Source organism: Panicum virgatum, chromosome 1N (assembly GCF_016808335.1).
Source record: "Panicum virgatum strain AP13 chromosome 1N, P.virgatum_v5, whole genome shotgun sequence".
NCBI classification, from domain to species: Eukaryota; Viridiplantae; Streptophyta; class Magnoliopsida; order Poales; family Poaceae; genus Panicum; species Panicum virgatum.
The window spans coordinates 52836578-52858611 of record NC_053145.1 but is presented as its reverse complement, the minus strand read 5'-3'; the positions used below and the strand labels follow the sequence as shown (position 1 = coordinate 52858611).

Genomic DNA, 22034 nt, shown 5'->3' with positions numbered 1-22034 from the left:
GGTAAAAATTTGAGCACGATACAAATATTTTGTCACGATGATGCTTACAAATTGAGAGTTTCCCGAAGAAGTTTCAGAGAGAATAAGAGAATGAGTTTAGATTTGTACGTGTCATGATAGAAAAAATTGAGTTTGACTTTTAAACTTTTTCTATAGACAATATGCATTAATGATTGCTTCATGTTGAATTTTCATATTTTCCGAGTCCATTTGGTATTTTTAATGTATTAATTGTAAGTAAACTATTTTAATTGACATAATTAAAATATAATCAATAATGACATGAAATAATGAAATTTGAGTTAGTCAAAAAATATTTATCATGTCATTTGAGGCCGTATAAAAAATATGAGTATTTAGGTTTAGTTAATTTTTGAATATTTCATTATCAAACTAGTGGACATGAAATAATAGAAATTAACTTTGCCGTGAGTCTAGATAGTGACACACGGCGAACTAAGACTTCGCTGTGTGTTTTGGATCTTGACACCAGCGAACTACGGCTCATGACTTAACTCCACCACACACGCTCCCTCTCATCTCTCTTCCTTCGTCTTCCACCACACACGCTCCCCCTCATCTCTCTCTCTGATCCTTTTCTCCCCATCTCTTGCTCCATCCGTGCTGCCCCGACGCAGCGAGGCCCACGGCGAGCGCGGCGGCAGGAGGGCCACGAGCCTCCTGGAGAGCCTGGCCGGAGGGCCACGGCCGGAGAGAGCCGACGGGAGCGGCGAGCGCGGCCCCGAAGCGGCGGCCACGGGCGTGTGCGGCCGGCGGGACGTGGCGGCGCGTGGCGGCTTGGACGACTCGCGGCGGGCGGCGGGCGGCCGGCGGCGACTTGGACTCGCGGCGGGCAGCGGGCGGACGCATGCGGCGACCGACGGTAGCGTGACTTGTGTGCTTCCTGCTGTGGGGCCAATGTGCTGCAGGTCGTGAGGCATCAATGTTTCTGAAGTCACTGCACAACTTCATGAAAATGGCAGGGCATCCAATCCAACCACCTCATTCTGCGATGACGATGTCAGTGGACGAGCTAATAGTAGCGACATAAAAATGGACAAATGGACTTGCTTGATGTCAGGACTTAGACGTATCCATGCATCTCGCTTTCTCCTTGGCTAGCCGTTTTGTATATACCTAGTACCGGAACCGGACGGCAGGGTTGGTCCGCAACAACAACTGCGACGCTGACCGCTGGCTGCAGTACCAATCGGACTTTGGAATTGGAATTGCATGCAGGCTCTACCTAGACACTCCCATAATGGGAGTTGTTGATGAGGTGAAGTGGAGTGATTCGATTCTTCAGACCATGCATGCTGGATATTCTAGTCATCGATCTAGCTAGTGGTGGGAGGAAGTACTACGATATCGGTAAGCTGTTCGTTCACATCACTGGGAACAGCATCATTAGGTTCTTGAGACGGAGCATCACAACTTCACAAAGTCAGCCAAGTAGTTTGATTTGTACTCCTATTTTGTACTGCAAACTGAATAGCTAGACCAGACTGCGTTCATTCTGTTCTGCAGAAACATGGTGCGACTAGCTACCCAGGAATTAGTCCGTTTTCCCTCTCATCTGTGTTCTGCAGAAAGAAGATGTGTTATGTGCATGCTGCTTCCAGTCGCTGGCCGGTGATTCTACCGACCCCAATATACTTCTCTGGCTTTCTCCACGTCAAAGAAAATGATTTCACCTTTGTCCATATACCGACTACCTTGGCGTACTTACAAAAGTACCGGGTGGTATGTACCTCTCGCCGAGTCGATCACAGAACAGTGACCAGGTACTAGCCAGACAGGTCAGTTTTACCCGTCCACAGAAGTTTTTCAACGACTTTTGCGTACAAATGGGCGACCCAAAAGGCTCCTACTAGAAAGTTACACAACTGTTACTTACGGTTACGCAGACCAAAGCCACCATGCTGTCGGTTATGAGGGCCAAACGTGGCTGCTTGATTACCTTTTGCATTGGTAAAGTATTAGCAATTTGCAGTACCGACCAGTACATAGGCCGTTTTTATCACGGGAAAATCTTGCACGATGCATGATTAGATAATGACTAACGTAACGATCTTTTGCTCACACTCAGGTCGATACGCTTCGTGCTTTGGTTGTAGTCGGTGTCTCTTCCTTCTGCTATATCTCGTTTACTTTTCAGGTAGATCCGTAAATATCTCTTAATTAACTCTTATCTAGACGTCGCACTCTTTTTGACTAACAAGTGGTTTCTTGCTGGATTGAAAATAGTATTCTTGAGACAATGATCGCACGAGAATGATGAGCCTCTATTGTGTTTCGCCCCCTCAAAATATAGTAACAGATCTTTATTCTTACACACGTTCACCTTTATGAATGGAATCATTGTCACCAACCCGAACACTGGACAGAGGCACACCAACCCAAGCTGGAGAACATCGGTGTCAGGTTTGGGAATTTTTTGAGATGAGAGAGAGAGTTCAGGTATTGGAACAACATCGTGGTTAATTCTAGAACAAATATAGAAAAATGCAAATACCCTCATGCTAAGTCCATGATTCAAACTCAGGTGGATAGATTTCACCTTAAGAAATCTAGTGAACTTTGTTACGCTTAGTTTGGAAATCATTGATGATGGAGTGAGAGGAAAAAAGAATTTTCTGTTTGCTCTACCTTGCTATGAATTGTTGCTGTTTTCAGGTACTTTTGACGGCTAAGATTGCTTTATGATTCCTGCTTTCGTTTTGTCTGTGTTTTTGGCTACGATCAAACTTGCTCTAGCAGAGCTCAAAAGTAGATTAGGCTAACAGGGAGCTAAACGGATCATGTGCGAGTTTCAAAAGGAAAAAATTACAAGCGTGCGCGCTAGAGCACTGTATTTGGCCGGCAACGCGTCGCACGCACGTGGCAGGCCTAATTGCCGCCGGCGGCCGTGCATACGCCCTCCGGCAAGGGGGGCACTGCGGCGGCTTTGCGAGTAGGGGTGGTGAGCCTTGCTCAATGAATCTCGCGGATTGGGATTTGGGAGGGATAGGGGAGGATTGAGAGCCTGAGAGGACATCGGAGAGACGGAGACACTAGCTAGAAATATAGGATTTGTTTGGTTGGATACTAAAATTTATTATACATAATATCAAAATATAGGCATACCAATTTTTTTATTGAAATCTTGGTAATTTTAGAATAATATTTGTTCAGGTGGATATTTTTTATATTCCAACCAAACGAGTGCTAAATTATAGGCTTGCCCGAATTTTAGCTGGGTAGATTTTAATACCCAACCAATCAGGCTCACAGTGACAATAAACAACCGGCGTGAAGCAAACTTCATTTACTTTGGCCCATCAGTTCGTCCGGCTTTTTAATATAATGACCTGAATAAACCTAAGAGAGATTGTTCCGGGAGGGTAGCTTGTGTGAACTCTACCATTTTATTTTTATGTTTCTCCATGTAATTTTTGAAGTTTCGACTCCCTCTCCTCTATCTGTACATGCTGGATAACAAAGCTGTGATGGGTTTAAAAAAAGCTAGATGATAAAAGAGTAAATATTAGGAGTCCCACGTGTGATTGGTAGCCAAACCATTACACATGTATAATAATTTATTTTATTGCTAAAATAATTATTCCAACAATAAAAAATTTGTTCACATTTTAAAAAATGGTTTAATAAACTTTTAATATTCACCATAAACGGGATATATTGGACCAACCTAGCTTCTTAGTTTTATCTCAACAAACGAACAAACGAAGAATCAGCCCACGGTAACTCAGGCAACTGCTGTCGACGTTGAGGGCAACAAATTACAAGCATGGGCTGAGTTTGGCATTGACAGAAGTTTGGGCCCTTGCGTATCGTCCTAGTTGGATCACCAGCAGTATCTGGGAATGCTTTTGGATCAGCAAATTCTCAATCCTGTGGCCCGTGAGAGGGCTCGCAAATCCAGGAAAAAAAACCGTGAGTTTGCGGCCCATAGCGCCGTGTTTAGAAGAAGAAAAAAACTGGTTAAAAACATCACATCACACATTTGAACACATACACGAAGTACTAAATAAACTCTATTTATAAATTTATTTACATGGATGGATTGTAAATCGCGAGACGAATCTAATGAGCCTACCTAATACATGATTTGCAACAATGATGCTAAAGTAATTATTCGCTAATTATAAATTAATCATAAATTAAGTAGTCTCATTAGATTCGTCTCGCGATTTACAACTCATCCATACAAAAAGTTCTGTTAATAGACTTCATTTAGTAGTCCAAAATAACAAGATTTCGTTCCAAATTTTTTTGGCCAAATGAACTAATAGACTGCTGCTGTGCTGTGTGTGCTGTAAGGGCCGTGTCAGAATTTCCGGACCGCACTTCGGCCCAACGTTCTCCCACTTTTTTGCTGCCAAATAGAGAAACGGGGAAGAACTGCCTGACACGACCGGTGGCAGCGGGAACGGGAGGAGAACAACCATCCCACCACGTCGTCTTCGTGGTCGTGGCTCGCACACACCTTCCCCTAAGAACGAGCGTCTCGTCCGTCCACGTCCAGACAACACGCCCGCCCTGGAGAACAGGAGAAGTAAACGGGGGACAAGCCGCAGCAGGTTGGCATGCATGGGCCATGGAGGCTTGGCACGAGGGCGTCACCCCCTCCATCTCCCCCAAGCTAAAAAAGAACAGGCTTCGCTTGACCCTCGTCCCCGCGGTTCGCAGCCGCTCGCACCTCCTACCTTCGCTCCGCGGCTCGCGCCTGCCCTGCCCTTTATAGCATCCATCTCGCCCGCGAGACGTTTGCTTGCTTCGCGATCCGAATCGAGCGAACCTCTCTAGCTCCTCCACCCGCGCCGTTCCTTTGCTCATCGCCGGCCGGCCGGCCGAGGGACGCGCGCGCCTGAGACGGGAAGCAAGCCACGGAGAGAGATAGAGAGAGAGAGAGAGAGAGAGAGAGAGAGAGAGAGAGAGAGAGAGAGAGAGAGAGAGAGAGAGAGAGAGAGAGAGAGGCTTTGCCCGGGCCGGCGTGTTGGCAGATAGGAAGCCATGTCTTTCACCGGCACGCAGGACAAGTGCAAAACCTGCGACAAGACCGTGCACTTCATCGACCTCCTCACCGCCGACGGGATCTCCTACCACAAGACATGCTTCAAGTGCAGCCACTGCAAGGGGACGCTCTCGGTACGCGTGCACCCCTGAAACTTCTACATTTGCGTTGGGATTTTCTGATCTTGAAAAAGAAACGTGTGTTTGCATCCCCTGTAGATTAGCAGCTACTCTTCCATGGATGGTGTCCTGTACTGCAAGACCCACTTTGAGCAGCTCTTCAAGGAGACAGGGACATTCTCCAAGAAATTCCAAGGTAATGCGGTAACAGACATCAGAAAATTTTCAACGTCATGTGACAACAGAGTAACTTAAGCGTTCTGATCCTTTTGCCCCCTCTTGTCATTCAGGTGGTGCATCTTCAAACAAGAACGACCAGGTACGGTTCAGCAAATCTTCTTGCACTGATGATCCAAATTTCAGGAGTTCTAAAATTATTTCTGGTCCTAGGCTCTCAGCATCAATAGTAATTGAATGGTATTTGCACTGCAAAATTGATTCTTTTTCCCCTGCAGGCAAAAGCGCCGAGCAAGCTATCGTCTGCATTCTCTGGAACTCAAGATAAATGCGCAGCCTGCCAAAAAACTGTGTATCCATTGGAGAAGGTACAGGAATGTTGTTCAGCGACTGACAAAGCAGCACATGATATCAGGCTGTCAACAGATCTGTTAACAAAAAAAAATCTAATTTACCTGATCAAATCAGAACAGCTAATAATGTCAACACGCTTGATCTTCTTGTTCAGATGACGTTGGAAGGCGAGTCGTACCACAAGAGCTGCTTCAAGTGCTCGCACGGCGGCTGCATCCTGACCACCTCCTCCTACGCCGCGCTCAACGGCATCCTCTACTGCAAGATCCATTTCTCTCAGCTGTTCAAGGAGAAGGGCAGCTACAACCACCTCATCCAGACGGCGCAGAAGAAGAACGAGTCCGCGGAGGCTGCGCTGGAGCCGGCGGCAGATGCAGGGGCGGCGGAGTAGGAAGCGCCTCCCCCACAAGCGGCATAGAACAACCGTTACCAGTGAAGCAAAGAAAAATAGAACCATATATCTATATACACGATCCCTGCAATTTTCAGCTAGTAGTTTGCAAATATATGTTATTCTTCCTCGCCTTCTCTTGTTCTGCCTCTGACAGCTTGGTTTTTGTCAGTCTGTGGTTGTAACACATGAACGTTTCTTTTCCCTGTATGAGAGGCTCTGGATTCATGACTATGAAATGAGAGTACTGGTGTTAACATTCTTCTTCATTCGTAATCCATTGCACGAAGTTTTTCTTGACATGCCATGAAAGTGAAGGGTGAAAAAGAGGAGGCTTACCAATAGCCATTTTTATTATCTTTTTAGATAATGGATGCAATATCCGACCTTTACACTTTCTAATATCTTTACCTCTTTAAGAGAGTGACTAGAATTTAACAAGCTGACTGGAAATACGTACAAGGAAAAAAAAAAGATCAACACCAAACCAGTCTATCAAAAAGAAAGCTCAGCTCTTCTCTTACAGTAGCTAGTATACCTCTGTTCGCCACATAGCAAAGTAGTAAGCACGGTCCAGTAATGATCCCATAGCTGCAAGAACATTACATGAATGGGGCGACCTCTGTGCGGTCCAAGAACCCACCAGTCATGCCTCCCTTCGGCGCGAGCGCCATCATGAGAGCTCCCCTAGCGCCCTCCTCGACCGTCAGATCTCCAACTTGGAAGCTCATGTCTGTTTGGACAAAACCAGGATGCACGCAATTGACACACAACGATGGATGCTCCTTTGCAAGGATCCTGGAGTAAGCATTCAGGAGAGCCTTGGACACTTTGTATGCAATGAACCCTCCTTCCGTAGGCCACCCGCGACTCTCCAGTTGGGCATCCTTGAAGTCCCTGAGGAACAATTCTGACAGTTCATCCAGTCTCTGTCCAGACAATTTGTCGATGTCGTTGAGCTCCTGTTTGAGTTCCTCTCCATTGAAAAACTGGAGCAGAATGGAAATATAAATGTTGAATTTGATTATAATTTTAAAGATGAGTTGTAAAATAAATATATGCTATTCCCTGTAGGTACTAGGTAGTTACCCTGAGTAGTCCAAAGCGAGACGATATGTTAACTATTCTTCCATGGGATGAGGAATGTAGGAGAGGAAGCAATGCTTTTGTGACAGCTTTGGTCCCGTGGTAGTTGGTCCTTAAGCACTCTTCTGCTTGTATGTAAGGCTCCCTGATGTGCTCTCTGATTCTACCAATCTTTTCCACTAGTTCCATGCCTTTAACCTGTTTCCATGCAAGAAAAAAACATTAGTTTCTTTTACATTTAGTTCCTTTTTTTTTCAAAACTGAAAAAAGATACTACTCTCTGATAGTAAAATTATGTCTTTGTTTCTTTGTAAATATGTACACAAAAACTCAGTTTGAGGATTGCGTTACGGGTTAACTAACCTCTTGCCGAAAAGTTTCGGGGTTGCCAATCTCACTTATCGTCCCAGCAATTGCTGCATTGTTGACCTGTAAAGCATAAAGCCGACAAGCACCAGTAATGCAAGCCAAAATCATGTAAGAACTTCTCCTTGGCAAAATCATGTAAGAACTATACTACACATCGGTTGCAGTTGCAGTACAAGAAAGCGAAACCATGCGTCCATACCAATATATCCAGCTTGCCAAACTTCTCCTTGACAAAATCAGCTAAGCGTAGAGCGCTCGATGGATCGCTGATGTCCAGTTGATGAAACAAAACGTTGGACAGCCCAAGCGAGCCAAGGATGCTGACTGCTTCGGCGCCCCTATTCTCCTCCCTCGCCGTCAGTAACACCGTGACTCCATTGGAAGCGAGTTGCTTGCATATTTCCAGCCCAATTCCTCTGTTCCCTCCTGTAACCACGGCGACCCTATAAAACAAAGAAAAAAAATTACATTAGTACCACAGATGGCATGTGAAAGATTCTTTTTTTTTCTGTTTGATAATGGAAAGATTTATATATGAATTAGACATTGCTTATAGTACTACTACAGTACTACTGCCAAAGAGATTTGATGCTCACTCAGATTGGTTGCCTGTGTTTCCTTCCATGCGCAACGGAGAGCTGGTTCTCGCGCAAGATGGTGTAAGTAGTCAGGCGAGCAGTAGATTAGAGAGTGGAGACAGGAGTTGGGTGACTGAGCTTTGGAGGATCCAGTCCGCATATATAGGCGCCGGTGGTCTGCATGCTTGTTGGAGGCTCTGCTTGTCTGTTTGAGGTCACCCCTCTCGTCACCGGTACAAAGGTCGTATCGTTTTCAAATTCTTGACCAATTCATCACTTTCCGTTGGAACTTGGATCAGGTTTTGCTTGATAATCACAAAGAAGAAGAAAAAAAAAATCCGTGGAATAACACCATGCAGGGGACGCCACTGCATTCGTCACAGGTGCTAAGTAAGTGCTTAGGCAGGGAGCGAAAGGCTGCTGTGCAAGATTTTTCCAGCGCCGGACGCCTGGTATTGGTTGGTTTGTAAAGCTTCCAGTTTGAGGTGAAAACGGTCGGGATAAAGTCCATCGTGCTCCGTTTTCTATATTGTACCCGCTCTTTCTTGTATTTTCGGACAAACTCGAAAGTGGTATCAAATACAAATTCGGCACTTATCTCAAAAAAAAAGTTCGGCACGAAAACGGTTTGGGTATTTTCCATATTGTTTTCGCATTTCCCCTTTTTACGTGATATCACGTTTATATGGCAGTCTAACCGTGTGTTTGGTTGGAGGTGCGGAGCGAATCTGGTTGGAGCCGACCCACTTTTGGTCTGTTTGGATGAGGGGCAAAGGGAGCGGAGCGGCTCCAGGAGAGGATATTCCCGCAAGATGCGGGTTCGCTCCTCCCGTCGAATTTCGAGGGACGGAGCTAACCTGGACGGGTTCCGTCGGCGTCCGTCTCGTCTCGACCTCGTTCCGTGCCACCCGTCGTCGTCCTCGTTCCGCGTCGCCCGTCCCCGTCTCGACCTCGTTTCGCTCCACCAGTCGTCGACCTCGTTCCGCGCCGCCCGTCCTCGTCCCGACCCGCGGTGGAGGAGCTCGCCCGCGGCGGCTCGCGCCCAGCCAGGGAGGGGAGGGAGAAGGGGGGGGGGGGAGGAGGACGGCCATGGCGGGCGGGAGGAGCAGGGGCCACCGGATTTGGCCGCTCCGCCGCGTCGAGAAGGCCGCCCCGCGCGGGCGGACCTCCGTGCAGGCCGCGCCCGCGCCCGTGGAGGCGGGGGGGGGGGGGGGGGGGTGGCTAGGAGGCGGAGAAGGGGGTGGGGGCCGGTGCCGGCGAGGAGGCGGAGGAGGGGCGGCGGGCGGGCGGCGCCGGCCTGGAGGCGGAGGAGGGGACGACGGGCGGGCGGCGCCGGCCTGGAGGCGTCGGAGGAGGGGGCGGTGCCGGCCAGGAGCGGAGGCGTGGGCGTTGCGGGCGAGGTGCCGGGTGAAGAAGATAAAGATGAGAGGGGTTAGTGGATGACATGTGGGTCCCGGCTGGGACTCTATCTAATGGTGTTAAGTTGCCATCCGTTCCATACTTTTCAATCCCTTCAACCAAACAAAAGATTGGAACGAACCCATCCCGCTAACCAAGCATGAGAGGGGTCGGAGCCATCCCTAAAACGAGGGATGGAACCAACCCAACCCACTAGGTCCCCATCCAAATACACGGTAAGGAAAGGAACCCAGCCCAACAAACAACCCGGGGCCCAACCCAAGAAAATTAAGGCTAATACTATCTTACTCCCACAGTCCCTCTCTTCTCCTTTGCCTAAAGTATTTTGTGGAATCTCGCTTGAAGATTTGAAGTTAATCTTTGTAATTTTTTCATCTTCTAAAGGAGGTCTTATTTAAGAAACGCTGCACCGGAGCTGCTAAGCAGGATCAAGCGAAGCGAGTCTCCAAATGTCAGTTTGTCATATGAGCCGCCCGGCCATGTAAACGGGCCGTGGTGGGCCGCCCAACGTGCCGCACCACCGGTCTAGGCACAACACGATGGCCATCTAAACATGCTGGGCCGGGCTGATGAGCTCGACAGCCCGTGGCAGCTTGCTAGCCTGTGAAGGTCACACATCGAGCGGAGCAGAGGCCAGATGACGTCAGTCTGTCATATGAGCCGCCCGACCATGTAAACGGGCCGTGGAGGGCCGCCCAACGTGCCGCACCACCGGTCTAGGCACGACACAATGGCCATCTAAACATGCTGGGCTGGGCTGACGAGCTCGACAGCCAGTGGCAGGCTGCTAGCCCGTGGAGGTCACACATCGAGCGAAGCAGAGGCTAGATGACCGACGGGAGAATGGACGGTGGTTGTCGGGGCGGAGAGTCCGCGCGGGAGGGATGGCTGACGCTCGTGGGAGAGGGAGTAAAGAGAGTGATGTCGGCTAAATAGGGAGAAATAGGTCCCACTAGTTGTGGGGAGAGGGACGAAAGAGAGTGATATCGACTAGATAAGGAGAAATAGGCTGCTGTCGGGCCTGGTTCTTAGTCAGGTAATGACCTAGGCCCGACACATGGCTCAGACCCTTTCTACATTTTGAGTGGGCGACATCTACGCATAACTCTTTTACACTTTCATCCTCGCTTCGTGCAAAAAGTTGCAATCGAAATTACTATGTGTTCACAGTCTAGCTATTTAAGTTGGCTCAGTCCACCTATCAGCCAGCAGTATATATGGGACTAAACTCCGTCCCACACCTGATCGCTACAATATTTTTCGCGCATACTGTAGCTACATCGAACTGATTCTCTAATGGACTGCGGCACTACGGCCGTAATGGTGGCCTAGACACGGCCCGCACGATCGTGCCAGGCCGTGCCTGGGTTGTGCTTTTCCAGACCAGACCGTGCTTCATACCGCCCATTTAGCCCAGTCCATTTGAACTATAGCGCGCCATTGCTATTGCTAGCTAGCAGAGCAATACTTGAGAGATCGGGGTGAGGCGTCGTCTAACGTTCTTAGTGACCTCTGTGCTCCTATTCTAGATAGTAGATACTTACATCATTATCATTTTTTTTTCAAAAATACTTGGTAATTTATGTTTCGCAGAACACAAATTCTCTTTTTATCCCAAAATATGCTAGCCTGTGTTCTTAGGGCTGGAGCTGTGGGTACATCGAGGACATTTAGTTGAACAATTTATTATTTTTTGGAACTAAATATATTTTTCAAACATGAAATTGACTACATTAAAGCGTATCCATTCCTGGTATAGAATTACACGAAGGGAGCGACCTCTGTGCAATCCAAGAACGCTCCAGTCATGCCTCCCTTGGGTACGAGAGCCAGAATCAGAGCTCCCCTTGCGCCCTCCTCAACCGTGAGATTTCCGGTGTGGAAGTTGATGTCTGTACTGACGTAGCCAGGATGCACACAATTTATGCATAACTTTGGGTGCTTCTTGGCAAGGATTCTCGAATAAGCATTGGCAAGAGCCTTGGATGTTTTGTATGCAGGGTACCCTCCTTCAGCAGGCCATCCATGGGGTTCCAGCTGACCATCCTTGAAGTCCTTGAGGAACAATTCTGATAGCTCATCTAATCTCTCTTCGGATAGGTTATCAATGTTGTTGAGCTCCCCTTTAAGTCCCTCTCCACTGAAAAACTGAAGCCGTACAAAAAGATTAGTATTTTGCAAATACAAATGCGATACCTGAATCTAACTATTATATCATTTCTCAAAGGCGATTACCCTGAGTAGTCCAAAGTAAGACGATATGTTAACTATTCTTCCATGTGATGAGGATTGAAGGAGAGGAAGAAGTTCTTCTGTGACAATTTTGGTGCCATGGTAGTTTGTTCTCAAGCACTCCTCTGCTTTCTCGTAAGGCTCCGTGGTGTGTTTCCTGATCCATTCAAGCTTTTCCATGCCAACCATGCCTGCGAGCTATTTCCGTGCAGCAAAAATTGTTATTCTCTTTTTTATTGTAAGAGCTATCAAGAAGGTAAATATATTAAAGGAAAAAGTCTAAATTACTCCCTTCTACTATAGTCAAAGTTTAAAATTATGCACATAAACATAGTTGGTAGTGAACTTTGAATTGTGATTGTTACAAGGTAGCTAGCTGACCTTTTGTTGAAAAGATTCTGGGTCGCTGATCTCTGCTGTAGTCCCGACAATTCCTGCATTGTTGACCTGCAAAGAATCAAACCAGCAAACTACCAATGATGATAAATTCAGAACTAGCATCCTTCACACGTAATGACATTGGAAAAGAAACAAAGGCACTACCAATATATCCAGCTTGCCATACTTCTCCCTTATAAAATCAGCAAGGCGTGTCGTGCTCGACCGATCGCCAACCTCCAGCTGATGGAACACGACGTTGGATAGGCCGTGCGCTCCAAGGGTTTTGACTGCTTCTGCGCCTCTCTTCTCGTCCCTCGCTGTCAATACTACCGTGACTCCTTTGGAAGCAAGTTGCCTGCATATTTCTAATACAATCCCTCTATTCCCTCCTGTAACCACGGCAACCCTGAAAAAACAGGGAAATAGGCGTCTCGAAATTTTAGGATACACAGAAAATTAAAAAAACTCAACCTGTGGGGGAAAACCGCCCCCACAACATTTTCACGAAAAAAGACCTTTTTCACACAGGTCGAGAAAATCTCCAAACCCCTGCCTCATCCATACACAGTGTCCACAACCTGTGAGAATGGGCGATACACGGACATAGGGGGACCAGCGACCAGGGTTGGACCCAACTGTGCATTGGCACATGAGGCAAGCGAGGAGATTTTTTTGGTGCGCCGAGTGGGAATCCAACGCTGGCCGGCAGGAAGCCAGCCACCGGCCCCTGCCCTCCGCGCTACGCACGGTTCTCATACACAGAAAATTAGGAGGCTAATGTCTACAGTACAGGCTAGATCAGACAATCGATTTACTATCCCCGCTACAAAATTTGAGTACCATTATCTGAACAATTATATCAATATAAATTAAAACAACTACATGTCATGAAACTATTTTTCATAACCAATCTATTAATTAAGATCGATACTATTTGTGTTGTACTATGTGCTTTTGACTGAGAAATTGCATATGCTATTCTGGAGGAGAGATCAACGGTGTGCAGAGCACGTGTAAAAGAAAACATAAATTGCGAAATGCTCACTCTTTTTCATATTGGCAGCGTACTTTTCCTTCCATTTTTTCGGTGGCCGAGGTCTGTCTTGTGCAAGTCAGAGTGAGACACTGTGCGGAGACAAGAGTTGTAGTGGTGCGCCTCCGACAGCAGTCAGCAGGCTCTTCAGCAATATGTAGTGGTGCGCCCTAGGCTCCCATCCTGGTGATGTCGTCACCCCTCTCGTCATGCCGATAGTTTTACGCACCGAGTGACACAATATCCTCGCTGAAGTCACGGCTGATTGGTTACAAGTTGCAATGACATTTTTAGACCAGTGTTAGACAGCGAGAGACTAGTCTTCAGTCTAGCCGGTATTATAATTTAACCCTCAGGTTATCTTCGTTTTTCACATGTAAGTAGACTAGTAGCACAAACACAACAGACAAAAGGGATTGGTTTGGGCCAGCCCAACATTATGGTTTCTCGCACACAGCATATATAAGCCAAAGTCCTTAACCGATGACGAAGACACCACCACAACATGCCGCGCCCCTTTTGCTGGCCTCTCGTCTTTCCCCATCGTGTAGAAGTACCGTTGCTTGGGTATTGAAATTTTATTATATAAAAAAAGAGAATGCTAGATCGCACCTGGGGGCTTCTTTCCTCCCCACATCCACTTTCTATCTACACAGTCGGAGCCTAGAGGCTAGAAGCCTAGAACCATGTTGAGCTCCTCCATCTCTAGTGATTGCTCTGGCCGTCTGGCAAGGCTTTGCCATAGCTAGATTGGATTTGAGGGATTTTGACAGGGGCGAGATTGGAGGAAGACCAATGCAAAGCCCCCAAGTTGATTGGTGGCGGATTGTGGTGTGATGCTGCGGCAAGGCTTAGAGGAAGGCCATGGCTGGCGGCTTTATCGGCGGTGGGCTGCAGTGTGGCGGTGTGCCGGTGTGGCACGACGGTGCCGCTACCAGCTGGAGAGCCGAGGGTGGCAAGAGGCGAGCGATGGGCAGAATAAATAAAACAAATAAATGTTAAAATAATTTTTTTCCTTCTGAACATTTCTCAACAAACTTTCATTTGGTGTATTCTTTTTTCATTCTTCAGGCTGGTGATATTTTAACTAACATTTCCTGTCGCAAAACAAGGGTCAAATGATAAATCTGCTGGAGTACGTTGTTTTCTCTTTGCGAGTAGTACTCCAGGGTTTTTATATATTTTAGACAAAAGGTGCTATTTCCGTGCGGTCAAAGTAGGCGCCGGTCACGCCGCCCTGCTCGGCGAGAGCGACCGCGACGGAGACGCTGGCGCCTTCCGCGGCCGTCAGGTTGCCCGTGTTGCAGTTCATCTCGGTCTCGACGTAGCCCGGGTGCACGCAGTTGACCCGCACCCCGGCGTTCTCCCTGGCGAGGATCCTCGTGTAGGCGCAGACGAGCGCCTTGGACGCCTGGTACGCCGCGTACACCCGGTCGGCCGGCCACCCGCGGCGCCCCAGCTTGCCGCGCCTCAGGTCCTCCACGAACAGCGCCGACAGCTCGTCCAGCCGCTGCTTCGTCAGCGTCTCGATGCCGCTCAGCTCCTGCCGGAGCTCCTCACCGCTGAAAAACTGGACCAGTCGAGAAGAGCAGGAGACATGTAAGATTTTGGGTTGATTTTTTAGACTTTATTTCTGTTCTAGTAACCTGCGAGTGTGATGATCTGTGATGTAGCAAGGCACGTACTCTGAGTAGCCCAAAGGCTGAAGTGACGTTGACGATCCTTCCATCGGCGGAGGATCGGACGAGTGGGAGCAGAGCTTCGGTGACGTTTTTGGTGCCGTGGTAGTTGATTTTCAGGCATTCCTCCCCTTGCTGTGTGGTCTGCGTGGTCCCCTGCTTCAGCCAATCTGCGATCTCGTTCTGACCCTTGCCCGAACGCTGTTTTGATGCAGCCAAACTTGGTCAGGGGTTGACATCAAAAGTACTGATACTTTACATGCTAATCCAAATACAAATTAGCCTGCATACCACTATTTCCTTGACGGCTGCCTCGTTGCCAAGCTCCATCGTCACCCCCATGATTCCTGCGTTGTTGACCTGCAGAGCGCGAGAAGCCATTAGGCCAACATACCGAGGTATGCAAGAAAAGAATTATGCACACCAAAGATGATCGTCAGAAGCAGTTCATCTAACTTCTGCTTCTCTTTCTTATATGATTTAGCAGCGCTCCTGCGGTTAGTATTCAAACAAAAAAGAAGAAGAAGCAGTTCATCTGTTCATGGCAGGGAAAGCCGAACGAGCGATACCAGTACGTCGAGCTTGCCGAACTTGTTCCTGACGAAGCCAGCCAGACGAGCAGCGCTGGCGGGCTCCGCGATGTCCAGCTGGTGGAACACGACGTCCTGCAGGCCGAGCCCGCGGAGCCTGGCGGCCGCCTCGGCGCCCCTCCTCTCGTCCCGCGCCGTCAGGACGACGGCGAGCCCGCCGGACGCCAGCTGCCGTCATATCTCGAACCCCATGCCCCGGTTCCCGCCGGTGACGAGGGCGACCCTGACCATAATTAGTCGGTAGGTGAGGTCCAGCGCGCATCGAAACAGAAATGGAGTGAAGATGCAGCGCTCAGCCGCTGCTGATCGCCGATCGACAGAAAATCTTGCTGAGTTCCTGCACTGCACCTCTTCTCTGATGGCTTGGGGATGGCTCCTTCCATGATCTTCGGCTGATCCGGCGCAGGGGCAGGGCTGTGGTTGTCGAGTGGATATGGCCGATCAGGCTTGAAACGATTGCATCTGCTGACAGACATGCGGACATGCGGTTCGTTTATATGCTAACGGTCGTCTGCAAAAACTTGTGTTGACGAGAGAATGCCGGCCGGGTCAGCAGTGTTAGATTCTTTTCTTCTCTATATTTCTGTACAAGGATCAATCTAGGCATACAAATCGAGTATGGGGTTCATGGATCTGAGTAGTGAAACAAGTGGTTCATCTTTGATCTACTACAAGAGAGAGAGGGGAGGGAAAGAGGCGCAGACCATCGGCGGCGTGTTGCGCAAAGACTGGCGGCGAAGAAGTCGCGGTCGCGGAGAAGCGGATCCGGCAGCGGAGATGGTCGTTGTGGTGGAGGAGGAGGCGCTGGTGGCGCTTCCCATCGGTCTTGCGCAACCCGAGATCGGATCAGGATGTAGGAGAGGGTTGTGGCGGCGGTGAACATCGTGTCGTGTGACCCGGACCCTCTCCCGTTCCATATATAGCGCGGGCGACGGGAGCCCACCATCCATATTTGACTGGACGCCCCCGATCAGGGCGTAATCAAGGGGATCGGCCCGATCTTTGGATCGGGCCCCTGGAGATTAATTTCAACATTCCCCCCTTTGATATCTCATTGTTCTTATTCTTATTCTTTATCTGAGTTTGGTCCATCCCATCGCAGATCAGTGTATAGGGCGTGTCTCGTCATGACAGTTATTACCGTCAGATTAACAGCCACAATTACCTTTCCGGTCTGTAACAGAGTCTTATTCTTGAGCCCTCTTTGTCCAGAAATCATAGGCTTTCTCTTAAACCCATGCCGGCTAAGTGTTATCTGAACACTTTGGGTGGTAGGCCTTTTGTAAGCGGATCAGCTAACATCTTGCTTGTTCTGACATATTCTAGACAAATCATTTGATCCTGGACCTGCTCCATAACAACATAAAACTTAATGTCGATGTGTTTGGCAGCACCACTCGACTTGTTGTTATGAGCACAAAATACTGCTGGCTCGTTGCCGCAGTATAACTTCAGTGGTTTTTCTACGATGTCGACCACTTTCTATCCGGATACTAATTTCTTAAGCCATGTGAACTGCCTTGAGGCCTCATAACATGCTACAAATTCAGTATACATCGTGGATGATGCTATGACTGACTGCTTGGAGCTTTTCCACGATATCGCTCCCTTTTGCAAGAGTGAAGATATATCTAGACGTGAATTTTCTATCATCCGCATCTCCTGCAAAGTCTGATTCTGAATATCCTTCTATTTCTAAAGATTCTAATTTTCTATATGTCAGCATGAGGCCTGTTGTACCCTTTACATAGCGTAAAGCTTTCTTTACCATTTTCCAGTGCTCTATGCATGGATCACTCTGGTATCTGCCAAGTATCCCGGTAACAAAACTCAAGTCAAGGCATGTGCACACTTGTGCATACTGTAAACTTCCGACAACTGAAGCATAGGGCATTGCCTTCATTTGTTCGAGCTCGTACTTGTTCTTGGGACACTGATGTTTCCCGAAACTGTCACCCTTGACTATTGGAGCAGGTGTGGGTTTACTCTTATGCATACCATATTTCTTTAATATCTTTTCTAGGTATGCTTTCTGTGATAATGCCAACACCTCATTTCTTCTATCTCGATGAATCTCAATTCCTAAAACGAATGAAGCTTCACCGAGATCTTTCATATCAAACTTCTAGGACAAAAATTTCTTTGTTTCCCATAGTAGATCGACATCACTGCTAGCTAGTGGAATGTCATCTACATACAGGATGAGGAAAATGAATTTCCCATTCTTGAACTTTGCATGAATGCAATTGTCCTCTTCATTTTCTTTAAATCTAAACTTTCTTATTGTTTCATTAAATTTCAAATACCACTGCCTTGAGGCTTGCTTAAGCCATAAATTGACTTCTTCAGGCGGCACCCTAAGTTTTCTTTGCCTTCCACTACAAAACCTTTCGGTTGTGCCATGTAGACATTTTCATATAAATTTCCATTCAGGAATGCCGTCTTCACATCCATCTGATGTAATTCTAGATCATAACGTGCCACTAAGGCCATTATTATTCTGAAAGAATCTTTACATGAGACCGAGGAAAATGTCTCATTGTAATCTATCCTTTCTCTTTGCGTAAAGCCTTTTGCCACAAGTCGTGCTTTAAATCTTTCTATGTTCCCTTTGGAGTCACATTTAGTCTTGTAGACCCATTTGCAGCCTACTATTTTGGCTCCTTTAGGAATTTCTTCTAAGTCCCAACTTTTATTGGCACTCATAGATTTCATTTCATCTTTCATGGCTGTAGTCCACTTGGATGAATTCACGCTTCTCATGGCTTCTTCAAAAGAGGTGGGATCATCCTCCATTTGAATTTTTTTGCTATTATAGACTTCATAGTCATCAGAGATAACTGATTTTCTAATTCTTTGTGACCTACTCGGGTCCACTGCAACTGGCATTTTTTGAACAGGAGGCTGTTGCTGCTCCCCCTCATCCGTGGCAACTGTTTCTATTGGATCTTGAGGAACAGGCTCCTCATTTCCATTTGCTGTCACGTCAGGAGAACTAACAATAGGCGTTGGCACTGCAGTTTCCTGCGCTATCGGTGCCACAACAACAGACAACGAGAAATAAGGCTCTTGAGTCATCGGAGTGGGAACGAATACCCGCATCTCCTCAAGGTCAATTTTTCTGGCTACCATGCTCCCCCTGATCATTTGATCTTCTAAGAAGGCAGTATGTCTTGTTTCTATAAATTTCGTGTGTCTGTCGGGATAGAAGAAGCGATGTCCCTTAGACTTTTCTAGATAGCCAATAAAATGACAACTGACTGTCTTGGGATCTAATTTCCCAATATTTGGATTAAATACCTTAGCCACAGTTGAAGCCCAGACACAAAAGTGATTAAGCGAGGGTTCTCTTTCTATCTATAATTCATACTTCTGACCATATCCATCAGGGTACGGTTTCTTCTTTCTGCTACTCCGTTCTGCTGAGGCTCGCCCGGTGTAGAATACTGGGCAACTATGCCATTTTTCATAAGTAACCTCACAAAAAGGTTCAGGAACTTGGTCATATGGGGTATGCCGACCGTAGTACTCTGCCCCACGGTCGGATCTTACTATCTTGATCTTTAAATCATGTTGATTTTCTACTTCTGCTTTAAGTATCTCGAATTTATCCAATGCTTCCAGTCTTTTTTTATTTTCTTAGCAAATTTTCTTTAATGCAATTAATACATTGTTCTAATTCTGAAAATTCTATTGGCGGAAGAATTGATGCTTTCACTAAGCGCTCTATTCTTCCCCTCGAAATATAGCCTAAACGATAGTGCCATAATTTCGACGAGATTGCATCAATTCGATTGCGTTTCTTTGTAACATTCTCATATGAGGAAGAATTCTTATACTTAGAACTTGCAACATTCACATTCTCTGATAATTAAAGCAAGTATATCTTGTCTTGTCGGAAGGCAAGACCAACACATTCTTTGTTAAACTGTATTTCAGACTTGGCATCACCAAAATGACAATCAATAGAGTCATCATCTGATCGTGATACACTTATCGAATTCCTTCTGATTTGTACTAGGTGGAAAAGTTTCTTATTGTTCTGATTGTTCTTGTTTTTCTGCTGAACATGGAAGACAAGCTCACCTCCATTGGCGGCCCTGAGTCTATCATATTTTTTTGACTGCACATGGTAAACAATTTCTCAATGTTCCTATTTTCTGGCTGAGTGTTCTAATTGACATGAAAAGTCGGAAAGTCCTTGGGAATAGACTTGAACACCAGCTGAACCATGAAAGCATCTAGAAGAGGCATGTTCATTGTCTTAAACTTGTTTGCCATGTGGCTCATTTCTAGAATCTATTATCTTATTCCATCGCCAGCATATTTCATGGTCATATGCTGCTCAGCCACAGTGGCAGCATAAGCTTGGAAGAATCAGTGAGTCAGTGATCTGACTCTTCACCATTCTAGATACTTAGTAGCGGCGGCTCATTCTGGAATTGTCATTCTTATACCATCGGAAATGGTACCTCTGATGATCATCAGGCACTTGCGGTTTGAAATATTCCAACATGCCTACTGAATTTTCTATTTTGGTCCAAGTAATGTCATGGGCTTTCTGTTGAATAACCCATGCATCGTCTGCTTTGTTCTGAGTCCTTATGGGATTTTCTGGTTCTTCTGGTGTTGGCATTATGATGGCTAAATCTATATTATTCATCGCCAGAGCAATTAGTAACTTCTGAAAACCATTTCCCATAGTTCTGGCCATTTAATTCTGGAATGGCATTCACATATGACATAGCATTGGATCACAAAATACGAAAACTTGAGTAGAAATTCAAGATAACAATAATGGCATGTTTAAATTTAACTTTGGTCAAAATTCAAACATACAATATTCTGTGCATCAAGTCTAAATCACCTTTGGGCAGAGATAGAAAAAATACATAAAATTTTTGGGTAAGATTATAATATTGTAACATCAACTTTGGTCAGAAATTACAATATCATAATTCACAAAATTTTGCGTTCAAGTCGAAATTCTATATTCAAAAATCAAATATACAATATTCTGTGCATTAAGTCTAAATCACCTTTGGGTAGAGATAGAGAAAATGCATAAAAAAATTCTGGGCAAAATTATAATATTGCAATATCAACTTTGGTCGGAAATTACAATATCATAATTTACAAAATTTTTGAATTCAAGAACGAAATTCTATATGCCTCTATATTAATTATCACGTTTGTTCAAATTAACATAGAGGAACAAATTAAATTCTTCGCAGCGGAAATACGTGAAAAACTAAATATTCATGAACATATTTCTATAATTTTCTGCTCTTTAAATAATACACATTGGTGCATTTATTTACAGAGATTTGAATTCTAAAGAAATTCATATTCAAAATGCTTCTGAAAATGGAAAAGAAAAAGCATTCTAGTTATGAATATTCGGCCCAAAACCAAATTTGGCCCGCGGCCCACAGGCGGCGGACGGCGCGCCCCCGCGCCCAGGCAGCAACCTGGGCCTAGGCCGGGAAAGCGGCCCGCGCGCCGTGCCCGCCTGGGCTGTATTTGGCCTGCGCGGCTGCCGACCGACGCTGGCCGTCGATCTGCTCGGGGTGAGATTGGACGGCCGACCGCGCGTCTCGCACGGACAAAACCGGCCGGCGCCGGCTCTCCCCCTCAAACCCTAATGCATTTCTTTCCTCCCCCTTTTCTTTCTCACGTGGAGTGAGCGGCGGCGCCGCCGGTGGCGGCCTGCGTCGGGGAAGATTGAGTGACACCGCCGCCGGCCCCCTCGCCGGCACACGCGCACGCCTATGTGCGGGCGCGCAGCCGTCGAGCGGCCTAGCATCGGCGTCCGGGCCGGATCCCGCACGTGAGTGGAGCGAACGGCGAGGTCCTGCAAGCTTCTGTTCCGCACGCCGGCGAGGGCGGCGGCCGGCAGCGAGGTAGGTTTCCCCTTCTTCTTGGCCGGTTCGGTTCTGAGTTGACGGTTTCTAGGGTTAGGGTTAGGGTTCTTGGTTCTGGGCTGGTATTTCTTGGTGTTCTTGATTGATCTGAGATCGATCTGCATTTTCTTTCATCTCCTTCTCTTTTCTGAGTTCGGATCTGAGTATACTTACCCCAAAACCTCGATCTACAACTAGATCGGCGTCTGATACCAATGTTAGATTCTTTTCTTCTCTATATTTCTGTACAAGGATCAATCTAGGCATACAAATCGAGTATGGGGTTCATGGATCTGAGTAGTGAAACAAGTGGTTCATCTTTGATCTACTACAAGAGAGAGAGAGGGTAAGGGAAAGAGGCGCAGACCATCGGCGGCGTGTTGCGCGAAGACTGGCGGCGAAGAAGTCGCGGTCGCGGAGAAGCGGATCCGGCAGCGGAGATGGTCGTCATGGTGGAGGAGGCGCTGGTGGCGCTTCCCGTCGGCCTCGCGCATCCCGAGATCAGATCAGGATGTGGGAGAGGGTTGTGGCTACGGTGAACATCGTGTCGTGTGCCCCGGACCCTCTCCCATTCTATATATAGCGCGGGCGACGGGGGCCTACCAGCCATATTTGACTGGACGCCCCTGATCAAGGCGTAATCAAGGGGATCAGCCCGATCTTTGGATCGGCCCTCTGGAGATCAATTCCAACAAGCAGCATTTTGTAG

The 22034-nt window shown here is 47.0% G+C and overlaps 3 protein-coding genes and 1 pseudogene across 3 annotated transcripts; 1 reads left to right on the top strand and 3 right to left on the bottom strand.

Annotated features, from left to right (window-relative positions):
• Nucleotides 1-4977: 4977 nt before the first annotated feature.
• LOC120656602 (LIM domain-containing protein PLIM2b-like) lies at nucleotides 4978-6315 on the top strand. Its single transcript, XM_039934757.1, has 4 exons — nucleotides 4978-5148; nucleotides 5233-5368; nucleotides 5596-5678; nucleotides 5819-6315. The coding sequence occupies exons 1-4, from the start codon at nucleotides 5014-5016 to the stop codon at nucleotides 6053-6055; spliced, it is 591 nt and encodes a 196-aa protein (XP_039790691.1). The 5' UTR covers nucleotides 4978-5013; the 3' UTR covers nucleotides 6056-6315.
• A 58-nt stretch (nucleotides 6316-6373) lies between these two features.
• LOC120656601 (salutaridine reductase-like) lies at nucleotides 6374-8245 on the bottom strand. Its single transcript, XM_039934756.1, has 5 exons — nucleotides 8107-8245; nucleotides 7710-7953; nucleotides 7505-7570; nucleotides 7145-7339; nucleotides 6374-7044 (listed from the first exon to the last, which is right to left on the bottom strand). The coding sequence occupies exons 1-5, from the start codon at nucleotides 8133-8135 to the stop codon at nucleotides 6658-6660; spliced, it is 921 nt and encodes a 306-aa protein (XP_039790690.1). The 5' UTR covers nucleotides 8136-8245; the 3' UTR covers nucleotides 6374-6657.
• Nucleotides 8246-11167: 2922 nt separating this feature from the next.
• LOC120656600 (salutaridine reductase-like) lies at nucleotides 11168-13269 on the bottom strand. The gene is made up of 5 exons (XM_039934755.1): nucleotides 13166-13269; nucleotides 12283-12526; nucleotides 12121-12186; nucleotides 11743-11937; nucleotides 11168-11655 (listed from the first exon to the last, which is right to left on the bottom strand). Exons 1-5 carry the CDS (start codon nucleotides 13198-13200, stop codon nucleotides 11269-11271), a joined length of 927 nt encoding a protein of 308 aa, XP_039790689.1. The 5' UTR covers nucleotides 13201-13269; the 3' UTR covers nucleotides 11168-11268.
• A 948-nt stretch (nucleotides 13270-14217) lies between these two features.
• On the bottom strand, nucleotides 14218-15653 carry LOC120653659 (annotated as a pseudogene).
• Nucleotides 15654-22034: the final 6381 nt, after the last annotated feature.

What these genes read in the sequence shown, in the direction of transcription:
- LOC120656602 (XM_039934757.1), top strand. Translation starts at nt 5,014, where the DNA reads ATGTCTTTCACCGGCACGCAGGACAAGTGCAAAACCTGCGACAAGACC. An exon ending in ACTGCAAGGGGACGCTCTCG is followed by an intron (nt 5,149 to 5,232) that starts GTACGCGTGCAC and finishes CATCCCCTGTAG; the next exon opens with ATTAGCAGCTACTCTTCCAT. An exon ending in CAGAAAATTTTCAACGTCAT is followed by an intron (nt 5,369 to 5,595) that starts GTGACAACAGAG and finishes TGCAGGCAAAAG; the next exon opens with CGCCGAGCAAGCTATCGTCT.
- LOC120656601 (XM_039934756.1), bottom strand. Translation starts at nt 8,135, where the DNA reads ATGGAAGGAAACACAGGCAACCAATCTGA. An exon ending in CCGAAACTTTTCGGCAAGAG is followed by an intron (nt 7,340 to 7,504) that starts GTTAGTTAACCC and finishes GCATGGAAACAG; the next exon opens with GTTAAAGGCATGGAACTAGT. An exon ending in CTCGCTTTGGACTACTCAGG is followed by an intron (nt 7,045 to 7,144) that starts GTAACTACCTAG and finishes ATTCTGCTCCAG; the next exon opens with TTTTTCAATGGAGAGGAACT.
- LOC120656600 (XM_039934755.1), bottom strand. Translation starts at nt 13,200, where the DNA reads ATGGAAGGAAAAGTACGCTGCCAATATGAAAAAGA. An exon ending in CGCTGCCAATATGAAAAAGA is followed by an intron (nt 12,527 to 13,165) that starts GTGAGCATTTCG and finishes CTGTTTTTTCAG; the next exon opens with GGTTGCCGTGGTTACAGGAG. An exon ending in CAGAATCTTTTCAACAAAAG is followed by an intron (nt 11,938 to 12,120) that starts GTCAGCTAGCTA and finishes GCACGGAAATAG; the next exon opens with CTCGCAGGCATGGTTGGCAT.